The sequence below is a fragment of the Manduca sexta genome, chromosome 21 (genome assembly GCF_014839805.1).
Source record: "Manduca sexta isolate Smith_Timp_Sample1 chromosome 21, JHU_Msex_v1.0, whole genome shotgun sequence".
In the NCBI taxonomy this organism is placed as follows: domain Eukaryota; kingdom Metazoa; phylum Arthropoda; class Insecta; order Lepidoptera; family Sphingidae; genus Manduca; species Manduca sexta.
In genome coordinates, this window is record NC_051135.1 from 2662739 (window position 1) to 2683885 (window position 21147).

The window sequence follows — 21147 nt, forward strand, 5'->3', positions numbered from 1 at the left end:
ATTATTTAACATTTGATCGAAGAACTCTGGCTGTTAGCTCACAAATATCCCATTGACGTCTATGGTTTCAATTCATTCCCTAACTCCGGTTTGGTACAAAATAAATCCTTTCTAAGACATTCGATATGGTAGAAAGTCACGAAGTTTACATAAAATAAGTGATTTGCTCCGAACGCTATGTTTTTTGCCGATATTTCATGGGGGTTGTATACCCGCCTATGTTCGAGAGTGAAAAAAACATGTTTACAAGCCTTTTTAGGTAATGTGCATGCGTGTTGTCGCTCGTAAAAATCTGTTTTGTGTTACCTAACAATTACGGAGGAGTGTTCCGTGATAATTGATTTACGTTTCTTTCCCATAAAATATAGAATCTTATGGGCAAAATATATATTTTAGAATATAGACTAGTAGGTATAATATTACTATAAACTTTAGATAAACATAATTTATTACTTGCAACAAAAATTAATTCTATATCAAATAATTGTAATAACCAAAATTAGGGCTGCTTGATAGGAATAATCCTTCACTTTAATGGTTTTAAATCATTTGTAAGCATACATCTGCGCAAATAACACGGAATTAGCGGTTAAATCCGATGCTAATTGGAAAACTTTCTCATCCCTAACTCCCTTCATCTAAGTTTCAACTCATTCCAACTCCGTCTAAAAGTTCCCGGTTAATCCAGACGCGTCCTATCCCGGTATTTTTCGTCAAGTACGAGTAAATAGAACATCAGAACTATGGCGTAGTCCACTCGACGTGACATTTACGACTCAATCCCAAAAGCACAGGCCGCCAGCCGGACAAACGGGTACACAATCACCAATTTAATTAGACCCTCCCTTAGTTCAACGCTACTTTCGGAAATACGTCCGAAATAGATTATAAATGTGGCATGGGAGCTCTTTTTACGCTAGTTCAATGTTGAATTCAATAGGCCCAGTGACAGGACGAGTTCGGCCGCATATTACAAGCTGTCAAGTCGCGTTATCGTACCCACAAGTATATGTTATCGGAATGTCTCTCCCACGGTTGGACGGGCAAGCGACTGAGTGCTTATACCGAATGAATTTATTGACGATGAGTATCTTAATTAAACAGCGAGACGCAATCAAAGAAAAATCTTTAAAATATTTTTTTTATTTACAGTATTTTGTTACGGTATCAAGAGTCTACGCTTAATTAAATGGAAAGAAAGAAAGAACTTCTTACTTTCTTTCTGAGCTTAATTAAATACATTTCCATTTGGCATTCTCATCGGCTAAACTAGCAAGAAAGTAGTAGATAAAATATACCTACTACATACGAGGTCATAGCAATTTGAAGAGAAATGTATCACACACAATTAGAGTGTGTATAGGTTGTTTATACTATGTATTTACAATAACAACATCGGGAGTGGGCGGAGGTCCGAGAGGTTAATGGTGCGAAAACTGACTGGATCATATCCCTGGGTTTACGACACGAGAGTAAATGGCCGATTCATTTGCAATTCTAACTGCGACTTAGCTATGAATCGCTTGTGCTCCTCAAATGTACCCAAATATACCCTTGGATGTTTTAAATTATGTGCGAATTTAAATTGGTAAATATTTAGTAAAATAATATTCAAATCTTATTATAAGTTTAAATTAATGCAAACAAAATTTACATTAAATGTCAGTAAATATTATTTTAGCTTAGATAATAATACCCATTTAAGAGATTTAGTAGTGAAGAAATTAATTTAATATATTTTAGATAAGGTTTCGTTTATACGAACTAAAAATAAACACGAAAATCATTCAACGGAAAAATACAAGTTCAACGTAAGGCCATCGTAGATATAAGACAATGCCTCAATCTACACAAAGTGAATGCATATTACTACTAACTATGAATGAAACAACGCCTACGAATTAATTTTCCACGCCCGATGGCCATACATTACTGTTTGTACAACTATATCGATTGGTCGGTGGTCTTCTTTATTTAGTATTCTAATCACTATCGTAGACCGATGCTATCTTCAAGGACACATATTGTGATTCGTAATCGTTGTCCCGACCGGAATAGATCGAGCTACAGATACGAGAATGGCCGATCGATGGATCAGAATGTCTATGAATTCCATGTTGCGTTTGCGTGGAGCGATTTTCATGCGTCAAACAGATTTGAATTTACTGTTTGCAATACCTATGTAAATTTATCGAGCATCAGATTCTGCCTTTCGGAAGTGAGTATTAAAATAAGCTTCCAAGGCTGCCGTGAAAATGTAAAAATATTGTAAGCACGAAGCGGGGAATGTTATAAAATATGTGAATACAGGGTTTGTTCCAAATATCTTAACGTTTAGTATACAGCCACCAATAACGTGAAATTTTTATGTTTCGAAAACTAATATAGCAATGAAATTAAGTGGAATTATTTTGTAATTTTTCCTAAACGTTTACAAATTCTATCTTCATATTTCAATGCGCTAACTTAATTTCTTCTAGATACTTTGTTTTCAAAAATATCTGCACATGATGGCAGTCAAATCCTTGTGAACACATTTGACAATATACATCCGTCTCTCTCAATTCTTATTGAAATAAAAGAGGTAGACAGGTCCTCTAAAATTCCGAAGGTGGATTGGGTCACTGCAGATTACATCGTCGACGTGAATAACACAATCGCAACACTGTTGTGAAGTTGATTTCTTTTAATAACCACCGAACATAAATTAATCTTTGAATTTAAGTGACAAAGCGACGACTTGGCCGCATTAAAATGAACCATATTACATCCCGAATGCAACAACTAATTATGTATTATAGATTTTAAACAACTTAATTAAACTTGTATGCTATAAATTATTTCGGCATGTTCTGGCAATTAAGTGTAAAACATTTATATTTTTAATATTCTTTTTATTCCATATAAATCATGTAAGATTCCTACTGGGTATCGTAAAGTACCAAATCATTAAGCTTAAATAAGCAAAGCGTACTTAAGCAATAATTATAATTAAAACTGCAAATATTTTCCAATTCCTTGCAAGCAAAGAATCACTATAGATGACATAATTTGCAATTGCGATTAACAAACAAAGAAAAATCTTTAACCCTACAATGTTGACTGCGACATTCTTGACATTTTTCCGTTGTTATTCTCATGTTATTTCACTAAAAGTAATATAAAGAACATTGTACAGATATAGTCTAAATGACTTCGAGGCATATGCAATAAAAATGCAAATTATCCGGTGGGCCGACGCAGTAATAAGCGAGGGATGCACGCTTGTGATTGCACTTCTTTTATTTAAGTTGCTACCTGAGGATTCGTTTTTTTTTGGATGAAGTTTTTAAGCCAGTGTTAAAATGAAACTCATTGGTTCATTATCAACGACTAATTGATTAATAAAGTGGGTAGGATAGATAGAAAATTACGTTAATATTTTTCTTATAATCGATGTCAAGCGATTTTTTTAATCTCAGAGATACGAAAATATACCTTTCACCTAAGGCGAAGAAACTTTTGTTAGTTCTAAAAATATTGATCAGTTTTATGTTCATAAATATTAACAAGACAATAATTATATTAATAAAATATTTTCGGTATCGTGAGAAACTCTACCTATACTTAGAAAAAAGAAAATGAAAACAAAGAGTACGAAATATAATTATAAAAACAATTCCGCCGAAAAGAAACGCAATTTTCATAAAAACACCAGTCAGTAATGAAGGCTTAGCGTTAATTGTGGACTGTGATTAAGCTTGAAAAATGAAATGCGACTTTGAAAGATGAGAAATAAAGTTAAAATTCAAACCTTAGTATCATGTTCTGTGTGGCGTCGCCGCCTCACCTGTTAGTAAGGTCGACCGCGAGGAAGCCGCGCTCGATCCTTACCGGCAACTCTCCTGAAACAAACAGAATAAATAAAGATATTTTTGAATTTAGAATTACCCAAGTCATGACTGCTTTGTTGGCGTAGTTGTATTGCGGTACGGCTACAGTGCAGTCTTGGGTTCGATCTCTGGGTCGAGAAAAGTTATATTGGGTTTTTCTACTCAGTATCAGCCTGGAGTCTGGAATTTGTGCCCGATATGGCAATAGGCTCGCCCCTTTTACATTATGGGACGGAATACGCACGGCGAAAAGTGCGTACACTAGTGATGCCTCTGCCTACCCTTTCAGGGATAAAATGTGTGAATGTGTGTGAGCACGTCAGGACACCATTTTGGCAGACAATATTAAGCTCAACCATATAAATAATTGCTTACATGTATATTACACTCTTTTTAACAGGGTAAGAAGAAAAAACATTACAATATTTCATATACTATATTTCATATACTATAACTTGGAATATTGTAAATTCCAGCTACCTAAACATACAAAATGAGGTATCAAATTATAATTAAATTTTAAAGTGTGATAGGTCATTCATACATTCACATTAAGAAAAGGATACTGGCCCACCAACCTACACTGTAATATTGTTGCACAAACGACTACAGTAAATTAGTCAAACACACTTATAGAAGTTTACTGCGTAGTAAAACTTTAAAAATATTACAATTATCTTGCAACGTAGCCCTTAACAGGACAAGTGTACATAATATACGTCGCTTATTTTATGTTTTTCTCAAAGATCCAATTGAACAATATTTTCTTTGTTTCACTACAATGTAATGTAATTACTGAGAACTCAACGGTTGAATGCCGTAGAAAATTGTATTTCTTAGCTTCTTACATATTTAAAACCATATTTACACTTAAGGTTTTTTCCTTGTTTACAAATTTATGACCAATAACGTACATCTAAATTAAATTAAAAAAAGAATAATCATTGAAGTTAAAATATCTTATAAATATATTATCGATATACGAAATACGTGACACACGAAACTGTGTATACTTGTTTCAATAAGCATTATGCAGTTACTTTGAGAAACCTCTAGACACTATTTACAGCATAATATCAAGGCGATAGCCTCAATGCACGTTGCCAATGTGTCGTAGTAAAACAGGAGTTCTCAATCGATAATACATTATGTTTTGAGGCAATATCTTTACAGTAATATCAGCAAAACTTTCACTCGAAAGTATTAAAGTTATACGCACTTTACCGTTATACAAGTACTGATGATGGAATTAAATGAAAATATTAATCTTTATTAATTTTAATCGCTGTATTTATTCCTATTATAATTTTAGATAAAAATAATTAAATGCCGTCATAAAAGAACTATAACAAGGTATATCTTTGATATCCTTAATCACAAATACAACATTTAAAAAAGGTAAACATAAATTAATGGTAATAACAAAAAATATGTGTATTAATTATAAAGATTTTAGACCAAGCATTAACGCGCAAAGCATGTTTTATTTGAGGTCTCACGGCAAACTTAAAGGTCCGATAACGTTAAAGCTACTTGGCATAACTTGTGATAAATATGTAAAATCATATGCATATTGATTAAAAAAAATTAATTCAATTTATATTTTTTGGAAGCTTTTAGAGGTGATTAAATTTTTTTTCTTTATCTCGAAAGTTGAACGGGCGAATCGTAAAAATCGCGTGTCTTTTATAAAGCCGGTCCGAGTGGTTACACACAAAATTGTGTGCATTTACAAAGTAGTAGTAACTAATTAGGTAAAAGGCATCGCGTCGTATCGATTGTTTTGCTATCAGTCCTAGCGTGTTTCCATTAGCTTTCAAGGAAAATGGGAGTGTGATACGGCAACCCTCCCTACATAAGCTCTAGAAATCTCAGCAATAAATGCCCGCAAGCGCTAAATTTATATTTATCGTTTGTTCCACTTAAGGTATAAGATTGAAAACTGTTCGCGACATTTTCCTCGGTAATTTGTCCGAGCGTTTTTTCTTGGAGAGCAATAAAATATTTACGGGGTCCCGATGAATTCTGGAGTGGATTCGCGAACGTCCTCATTCTTCCGCTTCGACAGATTAATTCATTTTCATGAACAAACAGACATAAATATTCAATATTTATTCATTGAGTATTTTACGAGCTGATGAGAAAAAACAATGGCTGGTCTCATTATATCAATGTGCTGGATAAACAAAACGCTATGATTTTTATTACAGACGTCTTGGGTATTACGTTGATTAATTCAGTTAAAATTTTCCAAATAAATTAATTGCTTTGAATCATAACCTTTGTTGATTAATAAATAACACGAACATTGTTTTTAGCTGTACCTACATTTTCTATTTACCTACATATATTTATTATGGTATCCGAGTAACATATGTATATAATAATATAAATATAAAACTTCACGCGAGTACTAACAATGCAAAAAACCAGTGCATTGCACTTGAGCCTTTCTCAGAAGTGCAATATCAGAGATCTCTGTCGGCTGCCAGTCGTTATTCTGCGGATGCAACGATGCACTTTCAGATAGCATTCACCGGCACGCCCATGTACCTATATAACTATTGCCCTACAGATTTTAACCCTTAAATCTTCACTAACGCAAAACGCATATTTAACAAGAAAATAATAGTTCTTCCTTATTTTATAATATTCCCTAATGTAATTAACATGTTTGATTACTTCATCAATTTATGATATTACAATTTTTTTGAAATCATGCAGTTTTAAATTCATTACACATGAGACAGTTTCATTTGTATATTTTCTATTTGTAATATTTTTAAATCAACTGAACAGAAATACTTTATCGATATAAAGATTCTAATAACACGTTCTATCGACAGATATATTTATTTATTGGAAAATATATAAAAATCGAGGTAATTTAAAGTATAATAAGACAATTTATTCGATTTTTATGGTTTGAATAAACGCATATCTGTCAATAGGTGTTAGTCTATCTTATAAACAACAAGAAAAACGTCTTGAAGACATGTAAAGCTTACGCATTAACATATTTACATACATAGATATCTGGTTTTACTGGCATATATTTCACCTTGTGAACAGAATTCCAATGGATAGGTAACAGGTTCCTCAAAAGTGGACATTTTTCATGTGTTAGATAGAGTACAAAGTTAATAATCCATTTTAATTTTTATAAAAAATATCATATTATTATGAATAGAAGAGGGAGAGTAGAAAATTCACAAAATATAATCTAGAATTTATTAGTCATTTCCCGAAGCGTTTTACAATGTGAGGCTACACACACTCAACCATTTAACACGCTCTAAACATTTGAGTTTTATTCTTATTTATGTCATATACTGTTTTATGTTTCCTTTATAAATCATTTCACATCGAACGTTTACAGAAGTGTTAAAAAGTCGTCATCAACATTGCTATCGTTTTCGTTTCGTGTGAAACGACAATAATTTATTAGAAAACTTTGTTGTTAGCTTATTTAGTTAGATGAAGTGACTTTTGGCACGCTAGTATTTGTCACGCTACTTACCATGTTAGGTAACGAAATATAATTTTATTTCTCAATTACGTGATGTGGTACATAAATGGAGTTATTTATTAAAAATATTATTTCAAATTGTACTAAAGAAAGGCAGAGAAATGAACTGGATGACATGACGTCTTACTAAGATTAATTTAAATAGTTAACATTTTAAAAACTACTTTATATTGTAGAGACTACAATTTAAAATAAAGCTAACAACATTTTTAAAAACTTCTTAAAAATATACTAAATCACGTGTATAATATCCCCACGATTACAAAAAAACATATTTTTGCGTAATATTAAAATACCTTACACCAAGCAACATTGCGAGGTTTAAACGTAAGTTATTGTTATGCGAAAGACAAACTGCATGCGAGTGCATTATGGCATTTATGAACGACATGGAACGCAAGGACATGATATAAATGTGTGTTTGTTTATCTTAATATGCGGGGTCACGACCAAATATGATATCTGCGACATGACTCACGTAAGTCTCATGCAAGAGTAATCACGTCATGAAAATACTTGAAAAAATATTTGTGTTGGAAAAGGTACTTTGTGGGTATATAAATTGCAACTTATTTTGAATATGATTGATTTACTAATTACAAAAATTGTTTCGGTATAGTGTATTAGTATCTATGAGTGGCTTTTAGTCTCACAACATTAAGTCCAAAATAAAATATATATTTTATTGGAAAATTTTTTGTCTTGTTCGTCAGCTCAATGCCCTCTGCGCTTGAAGTCATCTCAATCTTATTCTTACTGATATTATAAACCCAAAAGTTTGAGAAAATGTTTGTATGTTTGTTAGTAGAAAACGGAGTAATAACTAAATTTATTGGAATAAAAATTTTACACAGGTGTAGACCATGTTGTGATTTAACACATAAGCTACTTTTATTCCGGTAATTTGCATCTATGGGAAATAAAAAGATTGGACTATGAGTATTAAATGCATGGCAGAGGCGCCATTCACTATTTTAGGGACTTTTGTGGCAAAAAAGAGACGGGCACAGCCGCCAGCAACACCTAGTAAGTCATAAATAAAAAATAGACTAAACAAAATAAAATATGCTACACAAAAATTAATGTATCCTAAAAAATACTGAAATACAATTATTTCGTTAAACTAGTTTTACGTTACTTACGCTATTATAAAAATACTACGAAGTTATTATTACACACAAAGCACCAAGGCTTCATAACAAGATTCCCATGTGATAAAATTCTTTATGTACAATGAAAAAAATACCATAACATAAGTTCATACGCTAGGAAACAACCCACATAAACTACATATAGGAAAAAGTAAATGTCTATAACTTTAAAAATTGTCTTCAGGGCCTCGCTAGCATAAACTATTAGACTAATAATCAAACACAATGCTCCCATATATCATCTATCTTCTAGATCAGACTATCTCCAACAAAAAAATATAGTGGAGTAGGTATCCGAACTCATAGTAAGAAGACATTATCTCGCTAACTTGATTAAATTGTCTCCAATATAAAAAATAGTACGCTACGCACCCGAATTCATTGTAATAAGACAGAGCGAAGAGGGGGTCCGCAATGATTCAATATAATCCGACCGGCACATATGTCTCAGACTTATGTCGACTTTTATTAAACCGACTTATTTGGGAAAACAATATACGGGGGAAGAAATGTTCGTTGTATTTAGTCTGTGGGACTTTTTATTGATCTGTCACTTGTTTATGTATCAATTACTTAAGTGAATTGCACTTACATGAACAGGGTATTACTGATTGAATGTACCTAATACCTATAAGCTTACCTCTATATACGTAACTTACCTACTGATATATTATTACTACATTAACTACGTATGTATTATCATAGAAATTATCTAAGTCTACCATCATTTGCAACCTAATATTTTGTCAAAGCTGTTCCAGTATTTAATGCATTTGAATAATTGTATACTAAACTATTTTCACATTTACGCACCGTCTAAATATAGTTACGAAAATTCGTTACATCTGGAGTGAAAATTATTTTAGCAAAACTCACAATTTTGGTACATCTGCGATGAGCTTAACAAGAACGAGCCAGCGGCGCGCTTTTCATCTTTGAAGCGCAACATTTACATTTTCGTCTCATTTATTTGCTATTTCGGGCCGAGCCCTCCCTCTGCGTCCCCACTCACCCCTCCCACGCCCTCACTCCAATGAATAAGTCTCAGCGTGCGTCAGACGAGAGTAAAACGAAATTGGGAAGGAACGCTCTATAAAGTCTAATTAAGTTTGAAGTGAATGCACAAATGTAAGGAAATATAAAAATGTCCATAATAAAGGGAATTTATTTTGCGGCGAACGCTATTCTGAAGAATTTTAAGTATGTTTTGTCTAGGTGACTAATTCATTGGGTTTATGAGGAACGAATGAACGCGTAGTAGTATTATATGTTATAAAACAATCTCTCATCCTTTTAAATACCCGTAAATCATTCTTCATTGAAAGTAAATCAAAACCAACAAAACAATACCTTTCGACGCTTAAATAAAAGAGGAAGCTTGACAGCGCATGATCAGAATGTAATCGCCTAATTCCGGTTTTTATTAAGATATTTTTACGAAGAAAAAGCCGACGTTTTGTTATTCCATAGCCGTTTCATATAAAAATAAGACGTCCCTTGGAACAAACCTTTGTTTTGGGGCGGCGCTCGGCTCTCTAATAGATATTATTTGGTCGCCACCCTCTGTTAGTTGACATTCGTGGCTTGCATTTGGCAGGATGCAACTGTATGGCGTGATTAGATTTTTAACTAACAAGCATCTAATTACTTTGGAGAATTTCCTTAGTTTACACTTCAGTCTGGGTTGAGATATTCTTACATGCGATATTAAAATTTTAATTATATTATAATATATTAGAAGATATCATTCACCGTAATATGCAATATTTGTTAACAAATCAATAAATTCTTACTAGTCGCATTTTTGTGATAAGCTGTTTTAAAGTAGGTATATAAAAGTGTTTAATTATGTACTTATAACTGCAGTGTGAGAATATCCATACAACTAACTGTAATTCAGCGCCAGTCGTCAATATTAATTCAATGTATTACTAAAATACACAATAGGACCAATCAGCCGGAATATTTATTTGCATGATATCTATTGCTATAACACACCTTATTACAAATATACCTAAGGTGAAATATTTAATAAAATCTCTCATAATTATTATAACAATTTCAACCATCAAATACATCTCGAAAAGTTTAAAATTCCATGCGTATAAGCAATAAGGGAGCGAGTTATATAAAATTTTGAACGCACACATCGGCCCAGATTTTTGTGATAGAAATATTGGAGCCGAACCTCCCCCGAATATAAATCGCTTTGTTATATTTTCCGAGACATTGGGATTCATGGAGTTTGTGGAGCTTGACGATATGGTTTTACACAAATAACGTTTTATGCTTTGTATTCGCACTGTTATAGAATGGTAAAAATAGTGTAAAAATATAAATACAAAGTTGTATACTTCGATATCAATAATATTATATAAAACTTTGCTAAGCTGTGCCTTTTAAATAGACGTGAATTTTTAATCGAATAATTCTATGGAATTGATTTTATAAATTCTAGGTGTTCCTAAATAATATACGGAAAAAATATATATTACTTAAACTGCATTAATACTATATTACAAGTCATGACTCAAACATGTAGCTATACAAAAAAAATCAAGCAAATGACTCTTCGAAGTCTAAAATCAAGGTTTTAAATTAATATAAATCATTAATTAGCCTTTAAAATTCAACAAAATACAAGCAAAAATTTAAATAAATATATACTTTTTGTTCAAACATGACACATAAATGCATTATAGGTGACTACATTATCATCAACTATTTTACATCTTAGTATTCAATTATAACTAAGATACGCAAATATGCTAATCCCCACACGCTAAATGTTGACCGACCTTTATAGGTAAATTGAAATGTCACCTTTTTTCGACCATTATTAAATTAACATAATCTTATTGATAACTTACCGGTCATAATTTAAAACACATTATAAACATATATTTGCATACAAATTTCGGGCAAATGAAGACATTTTGTAATATATTATGTTTATGTTAATTATGAGTTTTTTTTCTAATCCGGTTAACGTTTTGTTTCAAAATAGTTTCATGTGTGTTCCGCAATATGTCATTATATTAATATAGTTTGTCGTAGTTATACCGCACTCAATATACTACTTACCGTTTTGCTATTTTATAACTGCATACTTGTATATTACCCAACTTCCTTTATACATTCTATATGTATTAAAAATTCAATAAGTTTCGATTACTTTTAGCATTCTAATTTAAAGGCCTTAAAATATTAGAATGGTATCAATTTCCGTAGGTATTTTATATTGGACCGAGCCAATGTCCGACGCTGCATTAACAGTTCAGTAGATAATTTTATTCCATCTACGGCTAAAGTGGACCTCCACTAAAAGCCATCTGAGACAGTAACGTACTTTCATTTCTAAAAAGAGAAGCACTTGCTTTTACAAGCACTAAAGCGCAATATCGTCGCTTTTCATGATAAACGTAAATAATGGAAGCAAGCGAGACTCAAATACCCAGTGGATTTGCATACACCGTGTTATGTTCCTGTATTCGCAAAGCAAACATTGCGAGTAAACAGGATATCTTTGAACAATCAATTCGTATTACATAAACGAAACTTACGTACTAAAACAGGGAATAAACGAGCCACTGAAATGAAACAAATAGAAGTACTAAAACAATGTATCAAGAATCAGTTTAAACATAATATTTTAAAATGAAATATTCGCATCTATATAAGCTAAAAAAATAGCTTTAAAAAAATAAAACATAGAGCACAAAAATACGCAAATTAAATACGTTATGACATATATTATCTACACACCTATTATCTTGTTGAGTCCCACAGCACTATGCCTATTTCTGTGACATTACTATGTTCTAATTTTAATAAAAAAAGGCCTTAGAAACCTTGGCCTGCCCGGCCTCTACTCGACTTAATCTGCCTACGTAAATAAAATATTATAGGCCATAGCCAGAACCAGTTCGAGAGCAACAGTCGAGTTGATACCAAGTTATTAACATTAGTATGTAAATCAGCCATTTCCTACAGTACCAGCCAGCGGAGCCTTTATCTTCTCGTTAAGTACGAGATAAGTAAAGTGGATTTCTTTTTTCCGTAATCGTCCCCGGCACCTTGATTTTTTTTTGTTTAAAAATATTCACTGCTAATAGCTTATTCATTAAATTAAATATGTTAATATCGGAATTAAGACGTTTCGGTTGATTGGGGTCTTCGTAACTGCGTATTTCTCTATGTATTGTTAATGTAAATTAAGTTATTGTGAAACCGGATTGTATTTTGGTTAATTAGTGAAGAAGCCAACAGAAACGAAAGCTTAAAGAATTTTAGAAATCTATTGTATCTACGCCTACATTGGTATGCAAATTGACGTATTTTCTAACTATTTGTTTATCACTCAAAACGGCACAAAAAGCTATTCAATGTTATTAATGAGGTTATAAATTAACGGAAGAATAAAGGGGTAACAAAGCGGCGTTGCGTAACATGGAACAAAGGGCGAAAGGCAGTATGAATATGAATGGGCTGTTTGGTGAAATTGGACCGACAAGAACGTCGAAAGAAGCTACTTTTGTCTATTTTTTCATGACGGCAAAATTTTTTGCCGCGGCGAAATTGTAGCAATGATAAAACTCATTTCATATTCTGAGGATAAAGCATTTTTTTCATTGCAGAATTCTCTTATTTCTTTAATCAAGTCTGTTGGAAGTTAATGAAGGTTTCATAATATTCGATTTATTCGTGTAAATTGCACGTACGTTTACAACTTGATATAAACGATCCGTGACGTGTTATGAGTCATAAATCCTATTTACCATTATATAAAAATCATTTTCTGAGACGTGATATCGTTATCATTGTTTCGCTTGCCATTTGTAGTAAAATGTTACGATAGAAATATTATATTGGTGTGCGTATATACCTAGGTAGTTTTATTTGTAAATGTGAAAGTAACTATCGACGCATTATCGGCTCTAAAAGATAAATAAGTGACAATTATAATCAGGTATTTATGAACAGTGACTTTTTAACACTAAATTATTTCGTTTTTATTATTAACTCCTACTTAAAAAATGTATGCTTAATTAAGATAAATTATAAAGTTATATTACTAAACTCCGCTCGCAGCTTCGCCCGCGTGGATTTCGGACTTCAAAAATGGAGGGGGTGCTCAATTTGTCGGGATGTTTTTTTAATATATGGTGGTATGCAGGTGGTCCGATTGTCCGGTCAGGGTCTGATGATGGGATCCTGGTGAAATCGAAAGAATCTTATAGAATGATTCAGTATTCACGCATGATGGCTTATTATTAGCGTATTTCATGTATAACTTTGGTGTTTCTATACCGATTTCTATGATTCTTTTTTATGAAATATTTAATAATGTTAACTTTTTTAATTAGGGATGACTGAGAGTGTTATAAACGTAAGAGTAGACAAATATAATGAGAATGCTTCGAACTGCTAAGCTATCGGGAGTTACACGTGTTATTGTGAGTCAACCATAAAAGATAGACATATGCTGTCGTGGGATATATTTTACATAATTTTAAGGAGAACATTTCCGTCATACATGATATCTGCGTAGCTTTAACCATTAAGGTTGCACACGCGACGGAAGCTTAAAAAATGGAGTAACTTCTCCCGTTTTCCTAACATTTCCCTTCACTGCTCTGCTCCTATTAATTGTAGCGTGATGAAAAGTATACTATAACCAGCGCAGGAGTATGACAAATAATTATACCAGGTTTCGTTAAAATCCGTCGAGTAGTTTTTGTTTCTATAACGGTTATACAGACAGACAGACAGACAGACAGACAAAAAATTTACTAATTGCATTTTTGGCATCAGTATCGATCCCTAATCACCCCCTGATAGTTATTTTGGAAATATATTTCATGTACAGAATTGACCTCTCTACAGATTTATTATAAATATAGAAGAAGAAGTATAGATAAAATCTAGAATTCATAAATCTAAACTGATCTCTACTAATAATATATCTTCAGTAATTAAAAAGTTATTTAATTATACCTTGTATTATTGATAAGTTAATACACATCAGTAAAATAAAGGGTGTAAAAGATTTCCTGAACAATGAATAAACTTCATATGTTTTCGCAGCGAGTTTCCTCAATTGTTTCGGGCAGATATTTATTAAATTACCAGGAAGGACGTTACTCTGTAACAGTGAGCTAAGCTCGGCTCGGATCCGCTTAATAAGGGCGCTCTACTATACTAATATGGAATAGCCTCCTGTTAAAATTATTTTTTAGTGTGTAGGTATGTTTTAACTATCAATTAATTATATTCTTGTATCAACTTGCTCTAAGTTGCACTGGTAGAGAATATTTCAAAGAATCCGGATCTATGAAATTATAAGCATAAAGTTAAAGCAGCCTAAAGAATTATAACATAATATTATGATGGGCCGGTTTATAAATAAATTTTCTTTGCAATATTATAAGAACAAATGAGACGCCTAAAACATGTGAGTACTATGTTTTCTATTAAGTACCTACTCTATTATCATCGGCCAGTATTTCATAATATCACAACCATATAAATATGGGAACATGCTAATAAATACTGTATAATTCTATTATAAGCAGTTATACAACATTTTGTTTCGATTCCTCTGACAAAATTTTATTTATTTATTTCTTTGCACTTCATATACAAAAATGTACATAGGCGGACTTAATTCCGTAGGCATTCACTCCAAATCAAAATTAGCTTTAAAATTTTCACGAAACCTAGCGAAAGAAACACTGAATAAATATTACAGGCATATACAGAGATTGTTAATGAGGCGGCTAATGTATATTCAATATTTAATGTATTTAACTGATTCATATGAAACATCCACGATATTGAGTGCTCATATAAAGGAACACCGCACCCGTAGCTCCCGACGCGTCCGGAAACGTTATCTCGCTAGAACTAAACAACTCACTCCAAGTGAAATGTTAATATGCCACACGAATATCATCTCTACCAAACGCCCTTGATGTTCCAATTTCTATTTTATTCTTTGCAAGTTAAGGTCGAATATTTACTGCTATAAAAAGGAGTGAAATACTATTTTGCTGTAAATGAGAAAGTTTGCTGGCTCAGTAAACCTCTTCACGACGTTAACCAGTTACCACAAAACTGAAACTATTCAAATAACTCGAAGGTAGAGCTATCTCTTCCACGCATAACATACGATGGGTTGTTTTTAGAAATTAAGACGTGGATTATTGTACTTTATTTGTTCGGGTAAATACTTAATCATTTTTAAATAGAAACATCTGTTTTTAATTTGTACCAAATATTTGCTTTTAGTTTTGTTCAAGATTTTTCCGCGAATAAGTTGTCAATCAACATCTTGATTGATAGATCAAAAGTTGCAAAGTGTTTACAGCTAAACAAGCATTATTGGGCCTTGATGTAAATTAAATCAAAAACAGTTTTAAAGATGTGGTAACGCCGTAATTTTTCTTTTAATTTAAGAGTGGAAAAATGTTATTTCATTAAAATTACGAGACATCGGATTGTCAGTTACGGTCGTGGCTGTATGTGCTGAATCGGCGAACGCCAAGCGGATCGTAAATCTTGTGAATTCTGCGTCGGATGAAAATACACGACACAGTCCCGAAGCGGAGCCACATTGCCCGTTAAACTGGATGCCAGCTCTCGAATTTAAAAAAATCGGTACTTGAAAACATTTTCTTGTAAAATTAATTGACTATCTTGTCTTACATAGATAAATTGTATTCAAGGGTCGGTAGTTGAAAGTTCCCACTACAAAATATTGCAAAAATTCCCTTTTCTTTTTTATTATAATAGAAATTTTTTTTGTTTAAATTTTAAATGTCAATAAAAATACTAAAGTTGGTTTAGCTACTTGTAAAAAAGCATACTTTAATAAGCCCCAACACGCCTGATTTAAATATGCAGAAGAAGTACTTATTTATAAATATTCACTTATATTACTACTTTGTCCGTCCCACTGCAATCTATAGGCAATCCTTACCCGTACAAACGGTCAATGGGCTTCAAATCACATCTCTTACAAATATAACACTGGCGGCCATATTGTTTCGCTAGCCAATAAGAGAGCGCGATACGTCGAAACAAACATGGCGGACAGGTACGTACCTACTCGCTCGCGTCATTCTCTATTCTGACACGACAGCGATTGAACCCATTTGTTGGATTAAAATACAGATTTCATTTTTTTCTTTAGTAAAGAGTTTAATTGATGAAAAAAGTACTCCTTATGTATAAAAAAGAAAGGATAATTATATTATTGTCGTTATTACAAAATATCATCAACGCAACTCGTTCTTTAACTTTATACAACATAGTAATAGATAAAATTATTTTAATATTATTTTAGTATAATCGTATTATGATGGTATAGCTAGTTATATATAAAGTTATAAGTAAGTAATACTACCGACGGTCACATTTTTTTCCTTTAATATATACTTTTATAAATCTCATAGTACAAACAACAGCACCTCTAACTACTCTTTTCGCTATAGGGACCTAAAGCGTAAATGTTTAAAAATGTTTCTATTACGTAGAGTCGTAATTTTAGATACATGCATTCATAATAAATTTCCTCAAAGTTTTAGGTCGACAAAATAATTTTTGATTGCTTCAGAAATACGTTCAATATTTGTCATGTAACAATTAACACAAAATTACAATCGCCCAACATGTTACATAAACATTTAATTCACAATAACACGATAACATGTCTTGCAAGTATTTAGGTTCAAGTGCAATATAATATGTTGATAACTGTGAAATGTGTGAACAGATGTTCAGGGTGAATGCCCCGGCACCGTGCGCCCGCGCATCCAGAATCGTTGATTTATGTATTTATTGCCTCCATAGTTTGTATCGATACTTAGATAAATTGAATATTGTTTATAGTTTAACTTATAATAAACTTGTAAAAACTACAATCTATAAAACATTCTGTTTTATTTAATGTTAACATTTATAACGTATCATAATTCTGTATGATTAAGTATTGATTTATTATAAAAGTTGTAGTTGCCTATTCGTTAAATTTTGACGCATTAGTTAACATGCATAAAAAAATATTATGGCGTATAATAATCAGTAACTTAAAATCCAGATTAAATATTCAGACGTACCTATATCCTTTTAGGCCAATAAGCACTCTATTTTAAGAAAAAAACAACTCAAAACCATAGATAATATTACTGCATCCCGTATTCAAGGTACCAATTTTCTACCACAAGATAACTACACCGAACAGCCAAGTCTCTTTGTCTCCAAGACTATCATTTCGTAGATAATAAGTACTTTCGTTGTAACAGAAGGGCAGAGGAGCGAGGTGATTTAAGAAAATTACATTATAAAAAGAATAAAAAATATCCCGAGGGACAAGGGCGAGGCGGCGTCGCTTCAAAGGCATTATTATAAAAATGTACCAATTTAAATTCAAAACATAAAGTAGCACTGCCAATGGTTCAAGTCCACTAGGTATCTTATTATAGAGGGTCGGTTTGGAAACAAATTTATTTTAAATGTTGTTTAGTCACGCACCAAATTACTATAACACCTGAACTTTAAAAAAAATCTATGAGCGTTATACATTATGAAATATAAGTTGTTTTTTATTTAAATATTATTTTAATTGACATTGGAATAAACGGAATATTATTGTACTTATTAATATGCTCTAATTAAAGATGCTTGCTATCATGTTATAATTGGAATATCTTGTTGGCAAGTTCATATTTCGTTTTAGTACCATTTGTAATTAATAAATTTCATATTACTAAGGTTTATTAATAAATAATTTTGGTGTGCCTCATTTTGTGATTAAATGGTTCCTAAATAATTTAAGTAACATTTTAATGTTCTATAATACAATATCGCAACGCCAGCGGTGCGCTTTTAATTTAAACAAATTTAATCAGTGCATATAATAGTAAAATTCTTTAATCATTGAGATCCGTAATTGAAAAAATAAAAATAAAATAAAGCTATTCATTCAACAATTCTTATAGAGCTTCGTCCATGTAGCGAGTTTTACTGCAGCCTTTTTCTTAAATTGGAAAAGCAGACAGGGTTCACGACGTAGCAAGAACTTGTACAATAAAAACTTTTCTTTGTTACCCTGATACTATCAGTATTGGTAAAAGAACTCTTTCATTCAACTCCTAACGCCTCTATTCAGGGGAAATGACTGAGTCCACAACTTTAAATGACGGAAAGGATCTATGCTTATGTAGCTAACATAAAGTTTTTTTGTCGGTCTCAGAGGCGTTTAAAAGACTTCATAATTTTTCGTGAATAAGTTTGAAGTTTTTATATTTTTGGAGATGTACAAAGTTTTATCATAGAATTAGATAATTTTATTTGAAAATAAGGTATATATTACATATTTATTCGGACAGATATGAATATTCGGAAGAATACAAAATAAAATATTTCATAGTAGTTTTTGTTTTGTATTTCACGCTACTTTAATATATTTCCGTTATATATCACAAAGTTAATTACGAACGCTACATGCACATCTAATTATCCGATATATTAAAATTCTATTATCTCTGAATACATCTAATTAACTATATTTATACCATAAGATGCACCATAACGACTAAAGGTATATAACCCACCTAATCCCATTTTATAATTCAAATAAAACAGTGTAACAAATTCCGTACCGCTTCGGCCTCGGGGTACAATTACAAAATATTCTCTCGAGATTCCAATTAAAGCGTGCCATCCGCAAAATTCCACGAGGTCGGAAACTTTCCGAATAGCGCCCCATCCGTAACACCGGGAGATAATTGCTCGCCCTACATTCCTCGAATGTCTCACCGGCAACAGTTTCTTGTTCCCGATTCAGATTAAATGCTGACGCAGTATTCATGTGGTTTGAAGCAAATTTATCGCGTCAAATTTTTTATCATTTGAAACTGGGAAGTAGATAAATATTTTTATAACTTCAATAATTGTAGCAAGCGATATTGGATAGCCAAATGCTACTTTAAAGTATTATTTTTTCACACGTTAGAATACTTTGCGTTTAAAAAAAACTTTTTGTATAAACAATCATGAATTATTATATATATACTATACTTACACAATTTACATGAAATTAACTTGCATGAACTTTAACTCAGTACTTCCAAGACGTATCAATCAACATAGTTCATAATGTTGAGTGTAAGGAACTTGCAACCGCTTAATCCCTGAGGCGGTGCTCTTAACACGCAACGCCAATATTTATAAATAATAACATAAAACAATATAGCAGTTGCTCTTAAGAGAACTACATAAAGTTCGCCCTAAGAATAAATGGATTATTTGTGTCCGCCGCACGCCATCTAGCGGGGGGCGCGTGAAACAGTATGAGTTATTGTTATTGCATGGATTTCCCCACTTCCGAACGTAATATTTTTACTTACACCCTACTTACAAGGAAGCGTCGTAAAGCCCGGAAATATATTTATTAAATTTATTGTATTGAATCTCAGACGCCTTGAGTGGTTAATTTAATATGCGGGAGTGTGTCTCAAACGCAAAGTAATTGCATTATAAGTAATTGTTATTTCAATGAATATTGTAATAAGACCGCTTGTTATATAAAACTAGCTATTGCCCGCGGCTCCGCCCGCGTTATAAAGTTTTTCAGGCTAAAGTTTTCCGTTATAAAATTAGTAGTTTCCCGGGAGCCTCTCAAACTGTCTCCATACCAAATTTCATCTTAATACGTTGGGTAGTTTTTGAGTTTAACACGTTCAGGCAGACAGATGCAGCGGGGACTTTGTTTTATAATATATTTTTAGAACTTTTAAGAGGAATAATCCCGTCATACATCATTGTTGCATAACTTTAACCGTTTACGCAGCGCACGCAACGGAAGCTCTCAAAACTAATAATTTTTCCCCGTTTTTGCAACATTTTTCATTACTGCTCCGCTCCGATTGGTCATAGCGTGATGATATATAGCCTATAGCACTCCAGGAACAAAGGGCTATCCAACACAAAAAGATTTTTCAGTTCAAACACGGTAGTTCCTGAGATTAGCCATTACTGCTCCGCTCCTATTAGTCATAGCGTGATGATATATAGCCTATAGCACTCCAGGAACAAAGTGCTATCCAACACAAAAATATTGTTTTCAGTTCGATCTGATAGTTCCTGAGATTAGCCATTACTGCTCCGCTCCTATTGGTCATAGCGTGATGATATATACCCCTTATAGTACTCCACGAACAAAGAACTATCCAACACAATTTTTTTTTCAGTTTGAACCGGTAGTTCCTGAGATTAGCCATTACTGCTCCGCTCCTATTGGTCATAGTGTGATGATATATAGCATATAGCACTGCACTAATAAAGAGCTATCCAACACAAAAATATTTTTCAGTTCGAACCGGTAGTTCCTGAGATTAGTCATTACTGCTCCGCTCCTATTGGTCATAGCGTGATGATATATAGCCTATAGCATTCCACGAACAAAGGGCTATCCAACACAAAAAGAATTTTTCAGTTTGGACCGGTAGTTCCTGAGATTAGCCATTACTGCCCCGCTCCTATTGGGTATAGCGTGATGATATATAGCCTATAGCACTCCACGAACAAAGGG

General features: G+C 32.6%; 1 protein-coding gene across 2 annotated transcripts in view; it reads right to left on the reverse strand.

Annotated features, from left to right (window-relative positions):
• LOC115444954 (homeobox protein abdominal-B) overlaps positions 1-21147 on the reverse strand; it is a 94305-nt gene that overhangs the window by 12754 nt on the left and 60404 nt on the right. For both annotated transcript variants that reach the window (XM_030170975.2, XM_030170967.2), the window contains one exon: positions 3794-3884. In XM_030170975.2, the coding sequence (XP_030026835.1) occupies positions 3794-3804 (11 nt within the window). In that variant the 5' untranslated portion in view covers positions 3805-3884. The remainder of the gene's footprint in view (positions 1-3793; positions 3885-21147) is intronic.